The sequence below is a fragment of the Pygocentrus nattereri genome, chromosome 30 (assembly GCF_015220715.1).
Source record: "Pygocentrus nattereri isolate fPygNat1 chromosome 30, fPygNat1.pri, whole genome shotgun sequence".
In the NCBI taxonomy this organism is placed as follows: domain Eukaryota; kingdom Metazoa; phylum Chordata; class Actinopteri; order Characiformes; family Serrasalmidae; genus Pygocentrus; species Pygocentrus nattereri.
Genome location: NC_051240.1, coordinates 5,842,962 through 5,865,971, shown reverse-complemented (window position 1 = coordinate 5,865,971; position 23,010 = coordinate 5,842,962). Strand labels below are relative to the sequence as shown.

Here is a 23,010-nt window from a genome sequence, read left to right as displayed (position 1 = left end):
CTTTTTTATGGCAATAACTTCTGTAACTGTACCAAGTCAGGCCTTCACTTTGCTCACTAGCAGCTCAACACAGTCACAACATCTAGACAGAAAGACAACAGTGTCCTAGTTACTCTGTAGTGGGTGGTGTATTAGTTTTTTCATGTTGAATTTTCAGTAGCCTCATTTTGTGTTAATGGGTACCAAACTCTGTATACCTGTCCTGGATGTAAGCTAGCATGGCTGAAAAGTCCCCAGATAATACTCAGATAAAACATGTAGCTGTCTATATGACCAGTGCAGAGAGCATATCAAATGCATTAAGGTGGAATTCCACTAATTTCTCACAGTGTGAGATGTAAACAGAGTGATCCAGAGTGGTTTGGTGTGAAATGATTCAGATTGGTGGTGATAGGAACCAGGTCACCATGACGGCACACAAATATAAACATTTTATTTACTATCCAAAACCAGTGAACCTACACGAGTCTTCTGTGATATAATAATATAAGTGCATAAATTAGAGTTAATCTTGTAGCTGGTGGCATATCTGGCATATCTTCTTAAAGTAAGAGTTTTATCAGAACTGTTATATTTCACAGTACAGACAGTGCAAAAATGGCCGAGACAAATGTTTGTCATGTTTTAAATAAAAAATGAAAGTGCAGCAGGTCCTCGCTTACCTCATGCTGCCTAGCCCATTCTTTCATGGACTTTTGGGTTTAGCATCAACCGACCATGGACACCAGTGTGCTTCCTCTCTCTCAGTTCCTTGAGAAGTAATTATCAGCTGCAGGTCTCGAGGCCTTGAGCAAGCCGTGGAGCAGCTGGTACTGAAGCATGAAAGACTTTATTAATTTCAAAACTCCAGCAGTGTCTGACGGTCAGAGGTGTGAGTGTGAGAATAATGAAATAGTTTCCTATTATAAAGTGGAGACATCCCCTAATAATAAACCACTGTTAGCCTACAAAAATAGGTTTAGATAAGCATCAGAAATGGATTTCAAAAAATGTATTTGACATACATTTTTAGCCATACAGCACACTACTACAGTGGTGCTGAAAGGTTTGTGAACCCTTTAGAATTTTCTATATTTCTGCATAAATTTGACCATTTGAAGTCATAAAAGTAGAGAAGCAAATGAAACAAATGACACAAAAACATTTGACTTGGTCATTTATTTATTGAGGAAAATGATCCACTATTACACATCTGTGAGTTGCAAAATTATGTAAAAGTGACTTTCAGTCTCTGGTGTGACCTTCTTGTGCAGTAATACTTGCAACTAAACATTTCCGTTTGATTAGTCCTGCACATTGGCTTGGTGGAATTTTAGTCTTCCATACAAAACAGCTTCACCTCTGTTATGTTGATGGGTTTCCTCCCATCAACAGCTTGCTTCAACATTTCTATAGGATTAAGGTCAAGACTTTGACTTGGCCATTCCAAAACATTCACTTTATTCTTCTTTAACCATTATTTGGTAGAACGACTCATGTGCTCGGGTCGTTGTCTTGCTGCGTGACCCATGTTCTCTTAAGTTTCAGCTCACAGTAGAATTTACTGGTATAATTCAGAGTTCATTGTTCCATCACTGATGGCAAGCCGCCCTGACCCAGATGCAGCAAAACAGGCTCAAACCATGAAACTACCACCACCATGTTTCACAGACGGGATAAAGATTTTGTGCTGGAATGCAGTGTTTTCCTTTCTCCAAACATAATGATTCTAATTTAAACCAAAAAATAAATACATTTTGTTCTCATCTGTCCAAAAAAAACTTGTTCCAATAGCTTTCTGGCTTGTTATGTGATCTTTAGCAAACTGCAGACGGGCAGCAATGTTCCTTTTAGAGTGTAGTGGATTTCTCCTTGCAACCCTGCCATGCACACCATTGTTGAGCAGTGGTCTCCTGATAGTGGACTCATGAACATTAACAGTAGCCACTGGTAGGCAGGACTTTAGTTGCTTACTCTGGATTCTTTTGTGACCTCGTGGACTATTACACACCAAAAACTCCTCTTCTGAGGTCCTCAGAAATGATATGCTTCCACAAATGTGTTGTGAGGATCAGACTGTGATTAGATCCCTGTTCTTTAATTGAAACAAGGTGACTACTCATACCTTATTGCCATCCCATTGACTGAAAACACCTGACTGTAATTTCACTCTCACATGCTTTTGCCACTCACAGATGTGTAATACTAGATCATTTTCCTCAATAAATAAATGACCAAGTCTAATATTTTGTTTCATTTGTTTAATTTGCTTCCCTTTTCTACTATTAGGACTTGTATGAAAATCCGATGAAGTTTTGGGTCACATTTTTACAGAAATATAAAAAAAGTCAGAAACTTTCAAGTGCCAGTGTACATTACACTGATAACTCTGCTGGCAAACTGGCCACTAGGGGGCATGAAACAAGAGGCTGGAGTAGCTGAATTTACTAATTAGAAGGGCTGTCTGGACATATAGTGTATATTACACAAACACTGAAATACAAAGTTCTGTTGTAATGTGGTTTATTCATGTGCAAATGTGTCACATTTGGCTCCTCCCACTCCCACATGTGCTTTTTGTTTAACCTTTGATAGTCCATGTGCTTCTTTGTTTTGGTATCCCTAGTCCTGCCCCCTTGTTTTGGGACACTGCCCCTGATTGATTTCACCTGTCCCTCGTCTTCCCAGTGTCGTATTTAAGCCCTGCGTTTGCCCTTTGTTTTGGCTGGTCTTTGTTTGATGTTTGAATTGTTGTTTGTTTGTAAGCCTGTTTTGACGTGCTGTTTGTATAGTTTGGATTTATTTGTTTGGTTGTATTTCGTCATGCCTGTCCCTCATTCTATCCGTGTTGGATCTTTGAATCTGGACTGTCATGACCACGACCCTGGATTTGCCCTCAGTAAAAGTCGCTTATCTCAGCGTATGCGTCCGCTTCCTCGCTCCCCACCGTTATAAAATTATATAAATCAAGTTATTCCAAGACATGTTTTTTCCAGTGCACATAAAAAGTCATGAAAGAATGCCCTCAGTTACAGTCGCACATTTACTTACTACACATATTACAGAAGCACATGCTATCATCATATATATATATATATATATATATATATATATATATATATATATATATATATATATATATATATATACATAGTTTTAGCACATTGTAGAACTTTTAGACACATTTTTCCTTTTTTCTTTTTAGCCGTTCTTTGTTTATTCCTTTCTCTGTGTGTGCAGTTTTAAACAAGCGTGTGGCAGGTGGTGTGTGTTTTTGGAGCATGAGGGGGTTATTAGTCACAATTTGGCTGTGTGAGGGCTTCCTGTGGACACCAGGAGATAGAAACAGACACAGACACAAGCTTTCGCTAAAGGCGGAATATGATAGATCCTACATTCTTCCTGTATTTTATTGTAATGATTGTAGTGTTTGTAAATAATATAATCTTTGTGTGGGTTTATGATTCATAATTCATTTCTACTATTTTCCAACCTCTCTTTATCTCTTAGAATTAAACAGGCTGTTTCTGTGCCTGTAAGACTGATATGTAAATGAGGTCTGTTCTGAATAGCTGCCTTGTATTGTGCCTCAGTCAAAAAGCGCTAAGGGCCCTCACACTCCTAAGAGCTATAAAGTGGGAGTGGGCAGGGCTAAACTGCTGCAGGCTGAATAGGTGGGTGTACAGAAGTCTGACAGCATATTAAAAATCTTTCTTTTCGTCCAAACCTGGAAATAAACCACAGCATTAATAGCAAGAAGAAATTCAAAGATTCAGTATTCTGCTTTATTTATAGGTAACTTGACTAATTTTAGTGTTGACCATGTTAAGGCAATAACAAAAATTAAGAAAAATAGCAAAATAAATACTGAAATTCTGAAATTCATGTAGAGATTATAAAGATATTACTTTTTACTCAAATAGTTGTGCTGCTAATATAATTTGTAGTGAAAAATTTCAAAAATAAAAGCATTTTCACTTGAGTTCTGAGACTTTTGTACTGTAAATGTGTATGTAAAAACACCAAATGAATGGACAGGAGAGGAAACGGTACACTTTGAAACTTTTAAGCTGCACTACGCAAGATATTTTTGTTAAAACTGAAAGAACTGTCATTACTGAATGAGGAGAATAAAAACCGGCTAAAATATGGTGAGCATGCGCTGCTGTGGGTCATCCTATAAAGCCAAAAACCCACTTCTGTTCAACTCCAGCCTCTCTCATTCACATGCTCTGGTCATGTCTATTACTTTATAGCTGGTGGTCTGAAATGTTTTCAACAATATCCGATTTTTTGAATGTGCAATGCAAACCTAATGCAGTTACAGCATTGTTTGGAATTCTTCCCTTACAGAAGCAGTCTTTAATCTTAGGTCCAGTTTTGTGGCATTTCTGACCCTTTTGGCCAGATGCCTTATACATCTTCTGACTTTACTGTCCCCGAGTAAAAGTTAAACAATAATACCAGAATGTTGACCACATCCACTGACATCTAACTTGGGGCTATCTGATCCCTGCTCAATGGATGCCGTTATATAGAATATTTTCATTCCTACTAGAACAGTGAGAGTTGTTAATGAATCCATATATATTGTTTTTATTTTTTATGCTTTTTTTCTCTGTATTGCTTTGTATTTTTTTGTTTTTTGTACACAAAGATTTGCAAAAAAAAAAAAAGAAATAATCGTTATAAAGTCAGAGGTATCAGGTCAGAAGTTTCTCACACCGCATCGTACCATCACAAGCACAGACTCAAAAGGAAGGCCGATGTTTAGGCCTCAAACACAAAACCACCATTATACTGATGAAGATCTCATGTTTCACTCACATCCTCTGAAGACACGTCCTTCACCAAGTTTTGACCAAGTTCTCTTTGATCATCACCAGCGATACCCACACAAGACATTCTTTGTATGTTGCATGCAGTTACACGTTTCAACCAGAGAGGTCTCCAAATCCCCAACGCTTACATAGTGTAGCTTTAACTATATAAAAAAAAATTATATTACATACTTTAAATTACACACACTGAACGGTGATGCCAATTTATTAAATTTATGCAACACACACACACACACGCATGCAAACACACACACGTTGGTGACTGCGTGATAACGCTGAGTCACAAACCTCCCTCTTTCTCTCTGTTTGACCGCACTGAGTCACAAACACCTTGTAGGACAAAAGCTGGATGAAAGCCGAGTGAAGAGCCTTCAGTGGGTTTTGGAGGCATTTCTCCAAGCTTTCTCACATGCACACGTTGGTGTTTGATCTGTTGGGGGTGTTATGCAACACCAACAAACTGCACCACCCTTCCCCTCAGCACAGAGGCCTGAAGACTGCAGACTCAGGAGAGACACATGAACTTTACTCAACAAACGCTAAGCCTACATTTACACAGCAGGTAAAAGTGGCCCAAATCCGAACTTTTTCCTCAAATGTGACCCAGATGTGTCATCTTTGTGACTGTGTGAACAGCAAAAAACGCATTGAATCTGATATTTTCAATTCCGATTTGAGACACTTTCATATGTGGTACTGAAATCCGGTCCGTATCCGATCTGCGGCAACATGACTCGGTCTGAACAGCCAGATCGGAAGCATTGTTCTTTTGCGCATGTGGGTCAGTTTAGGAGCGTGATCTGTTCACACTGATGTCACATAGAGATCACATTTAAAATATAATGTGAACAGCATTTGGTGAGAAAATCAGTCACTTTTTCCTGCTATGTAAACATAGCCGAACATTATGCTGACTTTTCATGCGGCCTTTTACTCCAAGGCAGGACATCTTCATCTAACAAAAATCAGAATTATGGCTATAGCTGAATGAGGAGGATACAAAAACTATTAAAAATGATTTAAAGATAATTGAATTAAAATGTGTTGGCTGTTTTAGAGATGTAGTGAGAAAGAGCTAAAAATTATATTAATGATCAACACTTTAAGACTGTTTCATCGTGCCGTCGTTGTGTTTTCCAGGCCGATATGCGCTCTAGAGAATACCTGCGGACACACTTCCCTCCCACCAGCTCTGAATAGAAACACACAGAGGTGAGTGTGATACTGAGCCAAACCTGCAAAACCATCTCAGACACTGCAGATTCATACTGGATTAAAATCACTCCACAATTATTACCGTCAGACTGTAAAACTACACACACTGCAGATTCATACTGGATTAAAATCACTCCACAATTATTACCGTCAGACTGTAAAACTACACACGCTGCAGATTCATACTGGATTAAAATCACTCCACAATTATTACCGTCAGACTGTAAAACTACACACACTGCAGATTCATACTGGATTAAAATCACTCCACAATTATTACCGTCAGACTGTAAAACTACACACACTGCAGATTCATACTGGATTAAAATCACTCCACAATTATTACCATCAGACTGTAAAACTACACATTGCAGATTCATACTGGATTAAAATCCCTCCACAATTATTACCGTCAGACTGTAAAACTACAGACACTGCAGATTCATACTGGATTAAAATCACTCCACAATTATTACAGTCAGACTGTAAAACTACACACACTGCAGATTCATACTGGATTAAAATCACTCCACAATTATTACCGTCAGACTGTAAAACTACACACTGCAGATTCATACTGGATTAAAATCACTCCACAATTATTACAGTCAGACTGTAAAACTACACACACTGCAGATTCATACTGGATTAAAATCACTCCACAATTATTACCGTCAGACTGTAAAACTACACACTGCAGATTCATACTGGATTAAAATCACTCCACAATTATTACCGTCAGACTGTAAAACTACACACACTGCAGATTCATACTGGATTAAAATCACTCCACAATTATTACCGTCAGACTGTAAAACTACACACTGCAGATTCATACTGGACTAAAATCACTCCACAATTATTACAGTCAGACTGTAAAACTACACACGCTGCAGATTCATACTGGATTAAAATCACTCCACAATTATTACTGTCAGACTGTAAAACTACACACTGCAGATTCATACTGGATTAAAATCACTCCACAATTATTACAGTCAGACTGTAAAACTCCACACACTGCAGATTCATACTGGATTAAAATTACTCCACAATTATTACCGTCAGACTGTAAAACTACACACACTGCAGATTCATACTGGATTAAAATCACTCCACAATTATTACCGTCAGACTGTAAAACTACAGACACTGCAGATTCATACTGGATTAAAATCACTCCACAATTATTACCATCAGACTGTAAAACTACACACTGCAGATTCATACAGGATTAAAATCACTCCACAATTATTACCGTCAGACTGTAAAACTACACACTGTAGATTCATACTGGATTAAAATCTCTCCACAATTATTACCGTCAGACTGTAAAACTACACACTGCAGATTCATACAGGATTAAAATCTCTCCACAATTATTACCGTCAGACTGTAAAACTACACACACTGCAGATTCATACTGGATTAAAATCACTCCACAATTATTACCGTCAGACTGTAAAACTACACACACTGCAGATTCATACTGGATTAAAATCACTCCACAATTATTACAGTCAGACTGTAAAACTACACACACTGCAGATTCATACTGGATTAAAATCACTCCACAATTATTACCGTCAGACTGTAAAACTACAGACACTGCAGATTCATACTGGATTAAAATCACTCCACAATTATTACCATCAGACTGTAAAACTACACACTGCAGATTCATACAAGATTAAAATCACTCCACAATTATTACAGTCAGACTGTAAAACTACACACACTGTAGATTCATACTGGATTAAAATCACTCCACAATTATTACTGTCAGACTGTAAAACTACACACACTGCAGATTCATACTGGATTAAAATCACTCCACAATTATTACCGTCAGACTGTAAAACTACACACTGCAGATTCATACAAGATTAAAATCACTCCACAATTATTACTGTCAGACTGTAAAACTACACACACTGCAGATTCATACTGGATTAAAATATTCCACTGTTATTACTGTCACATTCTTCTCTCACTTTCTCCTGTGCAAATGAACCTTTTGATCTTTGTCTAGGTAAAGAAACCTGATGTATCAAGATGTGAAGCATTTTTGAATTCTGTTTGATATTCTTCTTCTTTCTTGTTGCTGTTGTTGTTGCCCTCAGCATCACTTCAGAGCACTAAGCATGTGTTCATGAAGCTCCACTGATTACTCACTGCTAATCGACTTTAGAATAATGAATGATGTGATGGTGAGTTAGTATTCTTGTCTGATGTTCAGACATGTTACGCAGGCTTTAAGAGCTTATAGTGTATTAAAGGGCGTTAAACGGTCATGTGGGGGGGGGGGGGGGGCGTTTAATGTAATTTGTGGAATTGTGCAGATTCGAAACTTTCAGTCTGTACCACATTTGCATTGATTAGCAAGAAAAGAGATATATTATTATGCATGTGTCAAACGAACAGGCAAAGTCACCAGCTACTAAAAGAACATCATTCGCTCCTCGCAGAATGGGTACATGCTAACATTAGAGTTCTCCATTTTGTAAACATGGAACCATTTCGGAGAGCTTCATCCCTTCATTCAGGAACTGCAACTTTGCAAGAGCTTCTATATCTCTGACCTATTGTCATCATGACAATGCGAGGGACAACAGTGATTGGTCGAGCGAGTTTATGTTGCCGGCGAAAAAATCTTTTTCAAAAGATAGTTTTAAAAATGGTTCTTCAAGGGTTCTTTAGTAAAGAAAATGCTTCTATATAGAGCTTTGAACTCTCAAGGAATACTTTGCGTTAAAGTTCTTTGCATCATGAATGGGTTCTTCAGATTGATGGAGAGTGTTCTGCTGATGGTTCTGTATAGAACCTTTTTGAAAAGGGTTCTATAAAGCACCCGAAAGGGTTCTTCTATTGTTGCAAGGTTGACATATCTATAGAAGAACCCTATTTGGTTTCTATAGACAACCATTTTCTTTACAAAAGAACCCTTAAAGAACCATTTTTAAGAGCAACAGTGCTGACTTTTTGCATATAACCAGTGTTCTGACTAAGCCATTGCTCATTGTTTAAAGGCCTTTATTAATTCTTCAACCAACTTTATGTAATTGATCAATTCTGTGATTACATTTTTACTGCATCAATATGACAGTAATAGCTGGACTGTTAACAGTTCAAATGGGGAATTCCTGTTTAAGGCCATTAGACGCCAAACACACAGCAAATGGGTGAAAATGCAAACACCATTTTTTCACATCAAAACTGCACACTGGTTATAACATGATATTTTGGGGATATTGACATGTTGCTCAAAAAAATGTGCGGAATAAAATGATCTTTCATCCAAAAAATGTGTTTGGTGTGGAGACGTCATCAGTTAGTGTGCAGATAAATTATTTAACTACATTTTAATTGCATGAAAGACTTCTAACTAAGAGAGTTGTAACTAAGTGGCCATTGAAGGGTTAAAATAGAGCCTTCCTGACGAAAGGGTCAGACAGGGAGAGAGAGAGAGAGAGAGAGCCAGAGAGAGTATGTGCAGTAGAATGAAAGGAAGTTTAGCTTTGATCCCTCTCTCTCTCTGCTCTCTCTGCTCTCCTCATCAAAGGCCTGCACGAGCTCTCAGACGTCACACGTGTGCGGCGGACACACGCAGCTGATGCTGATGACGCTCGAGTGCACGTTTGCCGGATGCAGCGCAGTTTGAGGTGCGTGGTGTGAGAGTTTAGTGCCGTCTCAGAGGGTCTCTTTACAATCAGCAGTGCAGCGTGACTCTGTCTGAGAGCTTTCACTACGCAGGTGAAGCTGGGGGAGGGGGTGGAGTATAGGGGGTTTAGGGGATATATTCGTCTTATCGCTTATGTATTGAAAAATCAAACTCTCTTGTTTTGTTACACATAGAGGTCAGTAGTCTGTTTCAAATCCTCCAGAAAACAGTCACGTGCAACATTTTGGATACGCGGTTGAATTACATGTTTCATTTTCTTAGCGGGCGAATTTAACATATAATATAAAAATATAAATAAATCAATATAATGTGTTATATACTAAATGTAAAACATGAAATGTGTCATATCTTTTGCAAAACCCTTATTTAATGTTCTATTTTATTACAGTATGTTAAATTCAGCGAACAAAAAGTCTGATTGTCTGGTTGTGTATTAAAATGTGTAGAAGTGTGTTCTCTGTAGAGCAGGAGTGCCCATACTTTTGTGGCTTGAGGTCAATTTTTTTAAGTGGACAGGTCATCATGAACTACCTTAAAAATGGCCTCATCCTTTTTAAAAGCTTTGAAGCTTTTTAGGTGCACTTCAGTGGCATATATTGATATTCAGCATTACAGGGCAAGTAATTAGAAACTCACACTAGCCTCATTGTCAGGAATTCGTCATTGTAGTTTCTGTGTAGAGTTCGGAAATGCCTCCCGACATTCTCCTTCTTTGGCAGTACAATGACTACTTGGCAAATTAATCAGATGCATTTGGAGTTTGACCTTGTGAAGAAATAGTTGTCCTCCCACTCTGCGTGGGAGATTTAGGTGTTTGGGCTCTTTGTGCAGGTCTTGCACTCATCTTCTGAAAGAGTCAGGGTGGGTTACGAGAGGAAACCTGTAAAAATAGCACTACACAGAATCCTCAACAACTAAACATACCTCGACATACTAAGTCAGTGTGTCACTCTTTACCTTTATTACAGCTTTCTTTACAGGAGACTCACTTTCAGTTTCTCAAGGAAATCTGCAGACACACCTCCACAGTTCAGTCTTAGAAGCTGGTTGATCATTTTCTGAAGTAATCAAACTCATTCAGTGGTGTTGAGGTCTGGACTCTGGGGTGGTCAGTCCATCGTTCAGCTTCCTTGTTTGACGTATCCACCTCCTTTTCTCAGTGAGGTTCTTCTTGAACAGCTACACGTCCTTTCAGACCCACAGCACTGAGTGGTCTTCTCACAGTGGAAGGATGAACAGAAGCACCTGTGGATGTTTTCAGATCTGAAGCAGCTGGATTTTCTCCTCTCTCTCAAAGATGAAATAGTGGGGAGGGGGCAGTTTTGGTGGTCTCAGAAGTCTCAGTTTCTCTGTATCTTCTCTATGACTGTAATTTCACCACGGTGGGAGAATATCATTCCTTTGGTCAGGAAAGAGAGAGGGAAAGAGAATGTATCAGCTGCATAGAAAGAGAGAGAGGCTTGACTTTAAACAGTCCTTTATTGTCACATTCTTGCCAGCTTGAATCCATCTCACAAACACACTCATCTCAAAATCAATCAATTAAAATGTGCAACAGACAGAAATGTATCCCCTCTTCCGTTTTCACATCTACAGAGTCCATACACTTAAACAGAGAGAGAGAGGGAGAGAGAGAGAGAGAGAGAAGAGGTAGTGTCCACTGAAAAGTGAAAAGAGGAATGGAAAGACAAAGAAGAGGAAGAAGAAGAAGGAGAGATGCAAAAAGTGAAAGGAAGAGAAACGAGTGACAGTATATAGTGTAAAGTGAGAGAGTGAAAAGTGGGATGAGAGGGCAAAGAGAGAAAGTGACAGGAGGAATGGGAGAGAGAAAAGATGAAAGTAGGGAAGGTAGAAGACAGATAAGTGAAAAGATGGATGAAAGGACAGGGGAAGAGAAAACTGCAAGTTGGAATGGAAGGACAAAAATAAACAAAGAAAAAGGAGGAAGAACAAGAAAAATGAAAGGGGGATAGAAGGATTAAAGGAGAGCAGTGGATGGAGGGATAGAAAAATAATAAGTAAAAAGAGGGATGGAGAGAGAGAAAGAGTGTTGGGGTGGAAGAACCAGGCATGGAAGAAGATAGACGTGTGAAAGGATGGATGGAAGGGCAGAGGAAGAGAAAAAGCAAGTTGGGATGGAAGGAGAAAAGGAAGGAAAGTAAAGGAAGAGATTGATGTCACTAAAAACAGTACGTTTTGTCCACTCTGTCAGCTTTTTTGTTTTAGTTTACGGTTTGAAGGGAATATGCGCTACTATAGGCACACAGTTAGCATGATGCTAATCAGTGTGCATAAGCTTCTATTACTTGTTAGCAACATTAGCCCTGTAGCTCAGATGCCGCAGCTTCAGGCACCAACTACCTTGGCTGATCATCGTGGCTACGTTTGTGTTAAGATGGAATTTTTCAATAAACTTTACCTTTAAGTCACATGAATATTTATTAAAATAACGCTGGTTTGAAGCCCTTAAGTATATTTAGTACATCATCGTCATCTTAAACCACTTAATCCTGCTGAGGTCTCGGTAGCAGGTGGGAGAGCAGAGAATCCCAGACGTCCTTGTCCCCAGCAACTTCCTGCAGCTCATTTCAGGCACTCCTGCAGGTCCTAGGACACCCTCAGGGCCTCGTCCCAGTAGGCTGTGCCTGGTAAACTTTCACTGGGACGCGTCCTGATCAGATGCTCAAGCTCCTTCTGGATGACCGAGCTCCTCACTCTGTCTTTAGAGTGTAAAGTATGAAGGTCATTTCTGCCACTTGTATTCACAGACTTATTCTTTTGGTCAGTACCCAAAGTTCAAGACCATTGGTGAGGGTTGGGATATAGAGTGACCTGTAAACAGAGAGCTTTGCTTTATGGCTCAGCTCCCTCCTCACCACTACAGTCCTATACAGTGACCGCGTTACTGCTGCCGTCTGTCCCAGCCTGAGGCGGATTTCCCCCTGAGATACTCCTCCACTCCTTCACCTGGGGCAGGTTCTTTCACCCTACCTGGAGTATACTTAGTATGTCTATTTGGGAAATTCAAATATATGACTTTTTCTTTTTAGGGTTGTGGGTTATGACCTCATTAGAGTATGCATGTGATCAGGTTCCATGACTAAGCTCTTAGAACATAACATTCTTACAAATGCAAGTTCCTGCTGAGGCCAGGGACCCTCCGCCCATCAGCTTAATGCAGAGTAGGGTGACGCAGGTGGGTGGGGGGCTTTTAATTAACGCCATGCTGATACACACACTGTGCTGCCCTTTTCCAAACAAGCAAATGTCATGGAGATGCTGAAGGCGGTGCTTAGCCAGTGCAGACTCAATGCTGATTGGCTCTGCAGGGGATCGGGATTCTGTAGGTCACTGAGTCAAACTGTTTATTGCAGTCTTAATTCAGGTATTACTGTTAAGGGTGTTTTTTTAGAAACTATTATAAATTATGTTGAAGCTATTTTACTACAAAACTACTGTAGTATGCTAATATATTGAGCTATAATATGTAGTATACTAATATTATCTATATGTACTTGTTTAATGCGTAAGTTCTTGAATTATGTACAAGGCTGCGAAAAAGTATTTTGTATTTGTCACACTTAATTTTCAGGTCAGTCAAACTAAATGTGGGACAAAGACAATCTAAGTAAACAAAACACTTTTTTTGAAGTGATCATTTCATTTTTGAAGGAAAAACGTTATCCAACACCAACTAGCTCTGTGCAAAAAAATGTTGAGCCCCTGACCTATTCAATCATTAACCGAATTTCCAGCAATATGAACTAAGCTCAACTAATCAAAAATATTCAGGAGGAGATGAGAAAGTTACTGAAATATATCAGTCTGGAGAGGATTACAAACCAATTTCTAAGGCTCTGGGACATCAGCATTCCATTTTTACAAAAGGAAAAACTTGTAGCAGTGGCGAATCTTCCAAAAGAAGTCAGTCTACCAATATTCCTCCAAGAGCACTTCAACAATTCATCCAGAAAGTCACAAAAGAACCCAGATGAACATGTAAGGAACTGCAGGCCTACAAGGTGAAAACCACTGCTAACCAAGAGGAACATGAAGGCTCACCTCACGTTTGCTGAAAAAGCACCTGGATGACTCCCAAGCCCTTTGGAAAAATGTTCTGGGGACTGATGAGTTGAAAGTGGGGTTTTTTGGCAGACAGGGGGCCTGTTACATCTGTGTAAAGCTGGCAAAGTTTTCCACAATAAGAATAAGCATAAGCTAGTGTAACAATAAGCTAGTGGAAGTGGCTGGGGAAAGGGAGGTCTGGGCCTCATTGCTTAGGATGCTGCCCCCGCGACCCGAACCCCGGAGAAGGGGAAGATGATGGATGGATGGATGGATGGATGGATGGATGGATGGATGGATGGACACGCGCACACACACACACACACACATACATACATATACATATATTTACGCTGTCCACTAATTGTAGTCTTGAATGAGGGCTCGGGAGATTGGAGCACAAGTTGCCAAAAGCAACTGAGACACAAGAAGATCGTATGCACACTGTCTCTGCTCTTTCTCTCACCCAGCCTCCATATATTGAGAACAGTGCTGGGCGCCTCAGGGAACAACAGCAGCTACATGCGCTCATACATATACATGTATATACACATTTTTCTCTCGCTCTTGGCTAACATTCTCTGAAGAACAGCTTTCACTGAATTCCTCCACAACAAGGAATGCAGAGAGAAAGAAACAGCAAGTTTTGCTTAAAGCTCCTTTTAGCCCAAGACCAGCACCGCGCTCATGTGTTCTCCAGGTGCAAACTACAAACTTTATCCAAAAAAGTTGTGACAGCAGGAAAATTGAAAATAAAAACAGACGGCAATTTTGCAATACTGTTTGAACGGTATTCAATTGAAAATAATATAAAGACAAGGTCTTAAGTGTTTTAACTAATTAATGTTACTAATCTTTTCTATATACACTGCTCAAAAAAATAAAGGGAACACTCAAATAACACATCCTAGACCTGAATAAATGAAATATTCTCATTGAATACTTTGTTCTGTACAAAGTTGAATGTGCCGACAACAAAATCACACAAAAATCATCAATGGAAATCAAATTTATTAACCAATGGAGGCCTGGATTTGGAGTCACACACAAAATTAAAGTGGAAAAACACACGACAGGCTGATCCAACTTTGATGTGATGTCCTTAAAACAAGTCAAAATGAGGCTCAGTATTGTGTGTGGCCTCCACGTGCCTGTATGACCTCCCTACAACGCCTGGGCAGCTCCTGATGAGGTGGCGGATGGTCTCCTGAGGGATCTCCTCCCAGACCTGGACTAAAGCATCCGCCAACTCCTGGACAGTCTGTGGTGCAACGTGGTGTTGGTGGATGGAGCGAGACATGATGTCCCAGATGTGCTCAATCGGATTCAGGTCTGGGGAACGGGCGGGCCAGTCCATAGCTTCAATGCCTTCATCTTGCAGGAACTGCTGACACACTCCAGCCACATGAGGTCTAGCATTGTCCTGCATTAGGAGGAACCCAGGGCCAACCGCACCAGCATATGGTCTCACAAGGGGTCTGAGGATCTCATCTCGGTACCTAATGGCAGTCAGGCTACCTCTGGCGAGCACATGGAGGGCTGTGCGGCCCTCCAAAGAAATGCCACCCCACACCATTACTGACCCACTGCCAAACCGGTCATGCTGAAGGATGTTGCAGGCAGCAGATCACTCTCCACGGCGTCTCCAGACTCTGTCACGTCTGTCACATGTGCTCAGTGTGAACCTGTTTTCATCTGTGAGGAGCACAGGGCACCAGTGGCGAATTTGCCAATCCTGGTGTTCTCTGGCAAATGCCAAGCGTCCTGCACGGTGTTGGGCTGTGAGCACAACCCCCATCTGTGGACGTCGGGCCCTCATACCATCCTCATGGAGTCGGTTTCTAACCGTTTGTGCAGACACATGCACATTTATGGCCTGCTGGAGGTCATTTTGCAGGGCTCTGGCAGTGCTCCTCCTGTTCCTCCTTGCACAAAGGCGGAGGTAGCGGTCCTGCTGCTGGGTTGTTGCCCTCCTACGGCCTCCTCCACGTCTCCTGGTGTACTGGCCTGTCTCCTGGTAGCGCCTCCAGCCTCTGGACACTACGCTGACAGACACAGCAAACCTTCTTGCCACAGCTCGCATTGATGTGCCATCCTGGATGAGCTGCACTACCTGAGCCACTTGTGTGGGTTGTAGAGTCCGTCTCATGCTACCACGAGTGTGAAAGCACCACCAACATTCAAAAGTGACCAAAACATCAGCCAGAAAGCAGAAGGGTACTGAGAAGTGGTCTGTGGTCCCCACCTGCAGAACCACTCCTTTATTGAGTGTGTCTTGCTAATTGCCAATAATTGTCTATTCCATTTGCACAACAGCTGTGAAATTGATTGTCAACCAGTGTTGCTTCCTAAGTGGACAGTTTGATTTCACAGAAGTTTGATTTACTTGGAGTTATATTGTGTTGTTTAAGTGTTCCCTTTATTTTTTTGAGCAGTGTATATATATATTTAAAAGATTAGTAACCTTAATTAGTTTTTTGCAACATTAACGGAACAGATGATGTCTAACTTGCATCATGATTCAGTGCCATATACTGTTTACTGAAGTAGCCCGTATCAACAACTTATGTAGTCACAACTGAATGTCAAATCAAATAAAGTACAATTCAGTCATTTTTCAACAACATTTATTTCTCCCCTCGCCCCACCCCCCCAACCCCACCTTCTCGTGTGTGCGACACTCACTCGAGTCTCAGATCTGATTGGCTGAGTAGCGTCATGTGTCATTCTTACAACACATGCGATTAGTCTGTGAGTTTTCCAGGCTGCTAAAGCAATAAAAACAAATATATTACTGAAGTATAGTTGCTGAGTTACATGCCAGAACTAGCCAGACATGTGTGGTTAAAATAAGAAGATGAGGCTTTACTGATGGGGATGTAAGGCACAATCGTTATCAAAACTCAGGCAAAGACAAAGGCAGGAAAAACAAATACAAAAAGAGCAAAGCATAACAAAAATAGGTCCAAGCAAACAAGATCCCGAAACAGGTTATGCAAAAATGCAAAGCTGGAAATCCAGAAACAAGATGTGATACACAGGAAATCAATAAACACAGTGAAGATCAATGCCAAACAGTCATTACAAGAAACAGGTGAGGGATTTCAGTAACCATGGTTGATGGTGGTGGTGCTACAGTCATGTGATCTCCCAAGGAGTTCTGGGAGATTGCGTCCATAGAGGAAGAGGAAGGAGTTTACTTTATGATTTTATTTATATATATATATATATATATATATATATATATATATAAAATGTATAGAAAATCTCAGAGCCTTACCTCAAGTATCTTTTGACTTTGACTTCAAAAAGAGCAACACTGAGACTAGGACTGATTTTAGCCAGTAACTTCTGGGAAAATTATTTTCATAGGCCTGATTTTGCATGATTTCCACTCTTGCAGACAGAGAAGGGAAACTCCTAAACAGGGAGTTTATCTGATGCACAGAATGCTGAGTAGAAAAAGCAGATTCGTGCTGGAAGGTAGAGCATCTTTGATCCCAGTGTGTTTGATCTTCTAGGCGAATCAGGGATCATTTGGCCATACCTGGTTTCTAACAGGTCTGGGGAAGAACAATCGACCTGCACCAGATACAGCTCTTACTGCAGAGAGAGAAACAGAGAAATACATAGATTAACCAATAAATTGCCAGAAAATGAGCAGCGTTGGAAGAGAGAACTGAAAGAACTGTATGCCTGAGCGTTTGTGCTGTTCAATACTGAGTTTTTTTTTTCTCCCAGGTTAGTCTTTGAAGTTTTTTGAATGTGCAGTCCTCATTGACTTAGTTGCCAACGCATTCCCATATATGTTCTAGATATAGTCACTTATATCTAACATCCTGTATGTGTCCCACATAATCAGCATGATCAGTAGGACTTCAATGCTTTTGTTTATTTAAAAGGTTCAAATTGACACAATTTTCCATTTTCCCCAATCAGCCAGTCAGCCAAGACATGCTTGGTATCCAAATTTTGCCTCTTTACCTTAGAACTGGAGCTGCAGATTCATACTGGATTAAAATCACATCACAATTATTACAGTCAGACTGTAAAACTACACACTGCAGATTCATACTGGATTAAAATCACTCCACAATTATTACTGTCAGACTGTAAAACTACACACTGCAGATTCATACTGGATTAAAATCGCTCCACAATTATTACTATCAGACTGTAAAGCTACACACACTGCAGATTCATACAGGATTAAAATCGCTCCACAATTATTACCGTCAGACTGTAAAACTACACACACTGCAGATTCATCCTGGATTAAAATCACTCCACAATTATTACCGTCAGACCGTAAAACTACACACACTGCAGATTCATCCTGGATTAAAATCACTCCACAATTATTACCGTCAGACCGTAAAACTGCACACTGCAGATTCATAGTGAGTTACAATCACAGATCTTGTCTGTAATTCCTTAAAGGTCTTTTCAGAGCCAGATAAATACAGTTCCATTGTTTTGTATTAGTAGAATTGTGTTTGTTTAATTTGTACCTTTGGAATTTTTGGGAATTTGGAATTGAGTGAACGTTCTTTTGCTTGATGCTAAGTGCAAAGTTGTGTCGTATGGTTAGTTATAGAAAAAAGTTCACAGAAGCACTTGGCACAGTGGCCTACTTTCTGCTGAACTTTTGCCATGTACAGCCAGTACATAGAGTCCCTGTTTCCCCCCGGAGGTTTGACTGAGTGAGTGTCAGTCATCCTGTCAGTGCTGATAGAGAGAGCAGCACACAGCCGCAGAGACAGCGGCCGCATCTTAATCACATCACCCTGCAGACCTGCTGGGAAAACTGACAACCGAACACAGATACACAGATACACTCTCTCTTTCTCTCTCTCTTTCTCTCCCCCCCAATTACTGTATATATATATATATATATATATATATATATATATGTGTGTGTGTGTGTGTGTGTGTGTGTGTGTGTGTGTGTGTGTGTGTGTGTATAAAATGCACATACACACAGAGATGCCAGGATCACTTGCACACTTAAAACTGCAGAGAAAATGTGACTCCTGACAACCACCTGGAAGACCTAGTACACAAAATCAAGCTGCTTCAGATCTGAAAACATCCACTATGAGAAGACAACTCCGCGCTATGGGTCTACTTCAGAAAATGCTAAACCAATCTCTATGACTGAACTGTGGAGGTGTGTCTGCAGATTTCTTTGAGAAACTGAAAGTGAGTCTCCTGAAAAGAATGGAAGCCGTAATAAAGGGAAAGAGTGACACACTGAACACTCCAACAGCTGAGAGTAGATTTAGTTGATGTGTCTATCCCTTTCTGTGATCTCCCTTTCTTTCTTAATGCTAAGAAGTGACTCAATAACTTATGTCCATTTCGATTGGAAATGAAATAAAGGAAGGGTCTTTATCCAGTTCTATGTACATGTCATCACTGTCCCCAGAAAACGGTTTATCTTCGTTTTTTTGTCATGATGACGAATGGACCAATAGAGATACTCTAATATCACTTGGAAGTAAATGCCCTTACATTAACTTACATTGAGGTACTTTTCTATGGACAGTGACAATTTACAGCACATATCTTTTGTCTTGCTTTATATGTCTTTCTTTTTTCTCTCATGCACACTTTTTCTTATTGCTTCTCTCCCTCCCTGTCCCTCTTTCTCTCTCTCTCTCTCTCTCTCTCTCTCTCTCTCTCTCTCTCTCTCTCTCTCTCTCTCTATCTGCTACAGAATTACTTTGCTTATGACTGTAATGAATGGGTTTTTGTCTCAGTATTAAAATATTGAGGTGCTGCTGCTGAATCCCGCCAAAACAAATAGCTAACAGCTAAACAGCTAAAACAACAGCACTGAAAAACTCATCTCCTGACAGGTATAATCTACTGATTGTCTAAACAAAACAGCTCTTTAAAATCTTCCCCTTTTGGTCCAGTGGACTTCAAACAGCTTAAAGTAATCGCTCAGCAAAAAGTCTAGTTTCTAGTCTCCCTGCTTATCCTGTTGGCCAAGGTGTTTTGTGCCTAATGAGTAATGAATGCTTATACCCCACCAATTAGCATTATGCTAACTTCATGCCTAAGGCCCAATTCCATTTCTTATTTTTAACCCCACCCCTTGTTTCTGAGTGTCGCCTTGCCCCTTGAAACCACTTAGAACTTGGAGTTACAAGGGGGGTAGTGGTTGAAGTCTTCCCCTACAAAGTTGGCCCAAGTCTTCAAATGTATAGACCAGGAGTCGGCAACATGTGGCCCCGGAGCCATATGCAGCTGTTTTACTGTCCTGTTCTGGCTCCACAGCAGAGTTAAAATAAAAGACTCTTTTGCAGTAAAATAAGGCTCTGCTGATCGTTTCAACATAGACTTTTGTGCAGTCCGTCAGCCACCAAACGTGTCTGGCTAAATGATTACATCGGTGTTAAGAAAACTATAAATTATCATTTTTTTTACCAAACTGTTCTTTAAAGTCTGAAATGCTTGGTGTAACGTTGTTTAAGCATTGATTCCAGTGTGATTATCACTGGTTTAAGCATTGTATTATAAAGTTAAAACATAATATATGTAATGTATGAATATCTTCCTTCCTCGTTCTTCTCTGGATGGTGGAGGTTTGCTAGACAGTGTGTGTGAAGCAGGCAGTGATGTGTAAAGAAATGAATTCAGTCTTTGGACTGCAGTGTGACACACAGTGACAGAGCAGTGTGGAGGAGCCTTCTGTTCATTGCTCTATTGAAGCATCTGTGAAATGCATAGCTGGCAGCTTTGAGAGAAATGAATGTGCTGAAGTCTGTAAAGAAGCGGATGAAGGCAGTGGTTTATTTGAAGTGTTTATGAGATTGAGGCGGATGAGCCTCAAGTGCCTAACTGGTGCAGTTGGTAGCCGTGTGCAGCAGTGCTTAGCCAAGCAGCTAAGATAACAGCAAGCTAGCTAAGATGAAAATCATAATCAGTGATATATTGCTAAACCTAAGACTGTGTCAGTGAAGCAAAAATTAAGTGCTAAACTGGTACCTCTGCTGAAAAAACAGCACAGAACGAGCATTTTATGCCAGTCTAAGCTGATTTATACTGGTTTATGCAGATCTAGTGCTAGTCTGGATCTGATTAAGCCTGCTCTCTGCTGGTTTATCTAGCAGGAACAGTTAATAAGTGTGCAGCACATAGCTAAGAAACTAACCTAGCAGTTAGCAAGGTACCAACGTGCATATCATAAACAGTGATATTACATTTACAAGCAAAGCTGGAGAATGAGTGAGTTAAGCTGTGTTATAGCTGGTAAAGAAAGTATGATCATGTATGACTGGTGTGCAGTAGTGCTTACGTACCAACCATATATAGTAAAAACACAAATAAATATATAGTTATGCCATCTAATACAGTTATTACAGTTAATATACAAGTACTAGTTTCTACTATTTCATGTTCATGACTAATTAATAGTAGATGCTGAGTAAGTCATAGTAGATACTAAATAATTTAAAGTATTTGCTGAGTAATTCATAGTAGATTCAAAGTAGATTTTATAGTTATATAGTTATATATAATGAACAACTTGTAATATTTCCTGGATAAACAACTTATTGTCATAGGAAGTACAGTGTTGAACAGGTTGAGCAACAAATTATTTTTATGGTGAAGTGAGAGTGTGATAAAGGAGAGAGAGAGAGAGAGAAAGAGAAAGGATGAGGAAATTGTTGCCAAACCTCATCCGCACTCCACCAGTCTAGAAAAATATTGATGTGGCTGCAGCTGTTATTTGATCATCATCTGCCTCAGAACACTGAGGCCTGCCCTATCATAACCTGGCAACCAATGATCTCTTACACAGCCAGATCCCCTCTACAAGCATATAAGCATTTACTCATATATATATATATATATATATATATATATATATATATATATATATATATATATATATTTAATGCAGTAATTGTGTTACATATACAGTATGTATGTAAGTAGCTCATTTTTTGTTTTTTGTTTTTTATATGAAAATACCAGCTGCCATTTACACTGTGTCAAAACTTAATGAGGAAACGACCAATAGAAATGATCTAAGATGACCCAGAAGAAACAGGACAGTTAGAAATTTTCTCCACTGTAGTTACTTTTTTGGGGTTTGGTTATGATTGTGACAAAGTACATGTGAGTAGTAATAATGTAATTACACATGTGTTAACATGTTCCATATGTATTATTTATGTATAAATAATATTCAATTAACATCAGGAACCACAGATAAATGACTTCTCTCTCTCAGTTTAAAAGGATTGAATATCTGTATCATCATGAACAGGTACAAATGTTGTGCATGCATTAGAACAGGACAACCAAAATGGGTTCTGTGTAGAAGCATGGTTGTCATATACAGTGTGTGTTCTGTAAATCATAACACACACACACACACACACACACACACACACACACACACACACACACAGCTGTGGACACTAATCTATTCACTATTCTGCACCTGCTTGGTGCAAAATCTACTCTTTTGAGAAATCTGCTACTGTCTGCGGGGGGGTTGGTTGAAAGAGGTGAAGAGGTGGGGGGGTTGAAGGGGGGAGGAAGAGGCACACGAAAGATACAGAGAGAAGGGGAAGATACAGTCAAGTATCGAGATGGGGAGAGAGAGGGGGGGGAAACAAGCGAGAGATATGAGGAGACAAAGAAAAGGCGACTAGAGAGATATAGGAAGGCAGAGGAAAAAGAAGGGAGAGAGAGAAAGAAAGGAAGAGAGAAAGATCTAGGGAGAGAGAGAGAGAAAAAAAAAGATACAGGGAGAGAGAAAGAGAGATAGGAAGAGATAAAGAAAGAAGGCAAGGAGAGAGAGATAGGGAGACAGAGAGAGAGAGAAAGAAAGGAAGAGAAAGAAAAGAAGAGAGAAAAAGATACAGAGAGAGAGAGAGAGATAGGGAGAGAGAGAATAGAGATGGAGAGAAAAATAGATATCCAGGTAGAGAAAGATATAAAGACAGAGAGAGAGAGAAAGATACAGGGAGAGAAAAAGAGAGACGGGCAGAGCAATGAAAGAAAGAAACAGCAAGAAAGGGGAGAGATACAGGGAGAGAGAGAAACTGAAAGAGAAATGCATGAAAGAGAAATAATAAAGCAAGAGATACCAAAAGAAAGAGTGAAATGTGGAGAGAGAGGAAAGAGGGCGATACAACAGGAGAGAGAGGAGTGAAAAATACTGCTGCAGTCTTATGTGTGTGTATGTATGTTGTCTCTCGGGAC

The 23,010-nt window shown here is 39.9% G+C and overlaps 1 protein-coding gene across 6 annotated transcripts in view; it reads left to right on the top strand.

Moving 5' to 3' along the window:
• The window catches only part of LOC108424803 (endonuclease V), a 79,151-nt gene that overhangs the window by 18,985 nt on the left and 37,156 nt on the right, over positions 1-23,010 (top strand). For 5 of the 6 annotated variants that reach the window (XR_005130001.1, XM_017693044.2, XM_017693042.2 and 2 more), the window contains exon 8: positions 5,961-6,032. Coding sequence is in view for 5 of the 6 variants with exons in the window: in XM_017693044.2 (XP_017548533.1) it covers positions 5,961-6,020 (60 nt within the window). In the remaining variant the exon portion in view is untranslated. Of the gene's footprint in view, positions 1-5,960; positions 6,033-8,067; positions 8,314-23,010 lie in introns of those variants that run through there. The other variant, XM_017693043.2, reaches the window with a different exon arrangement.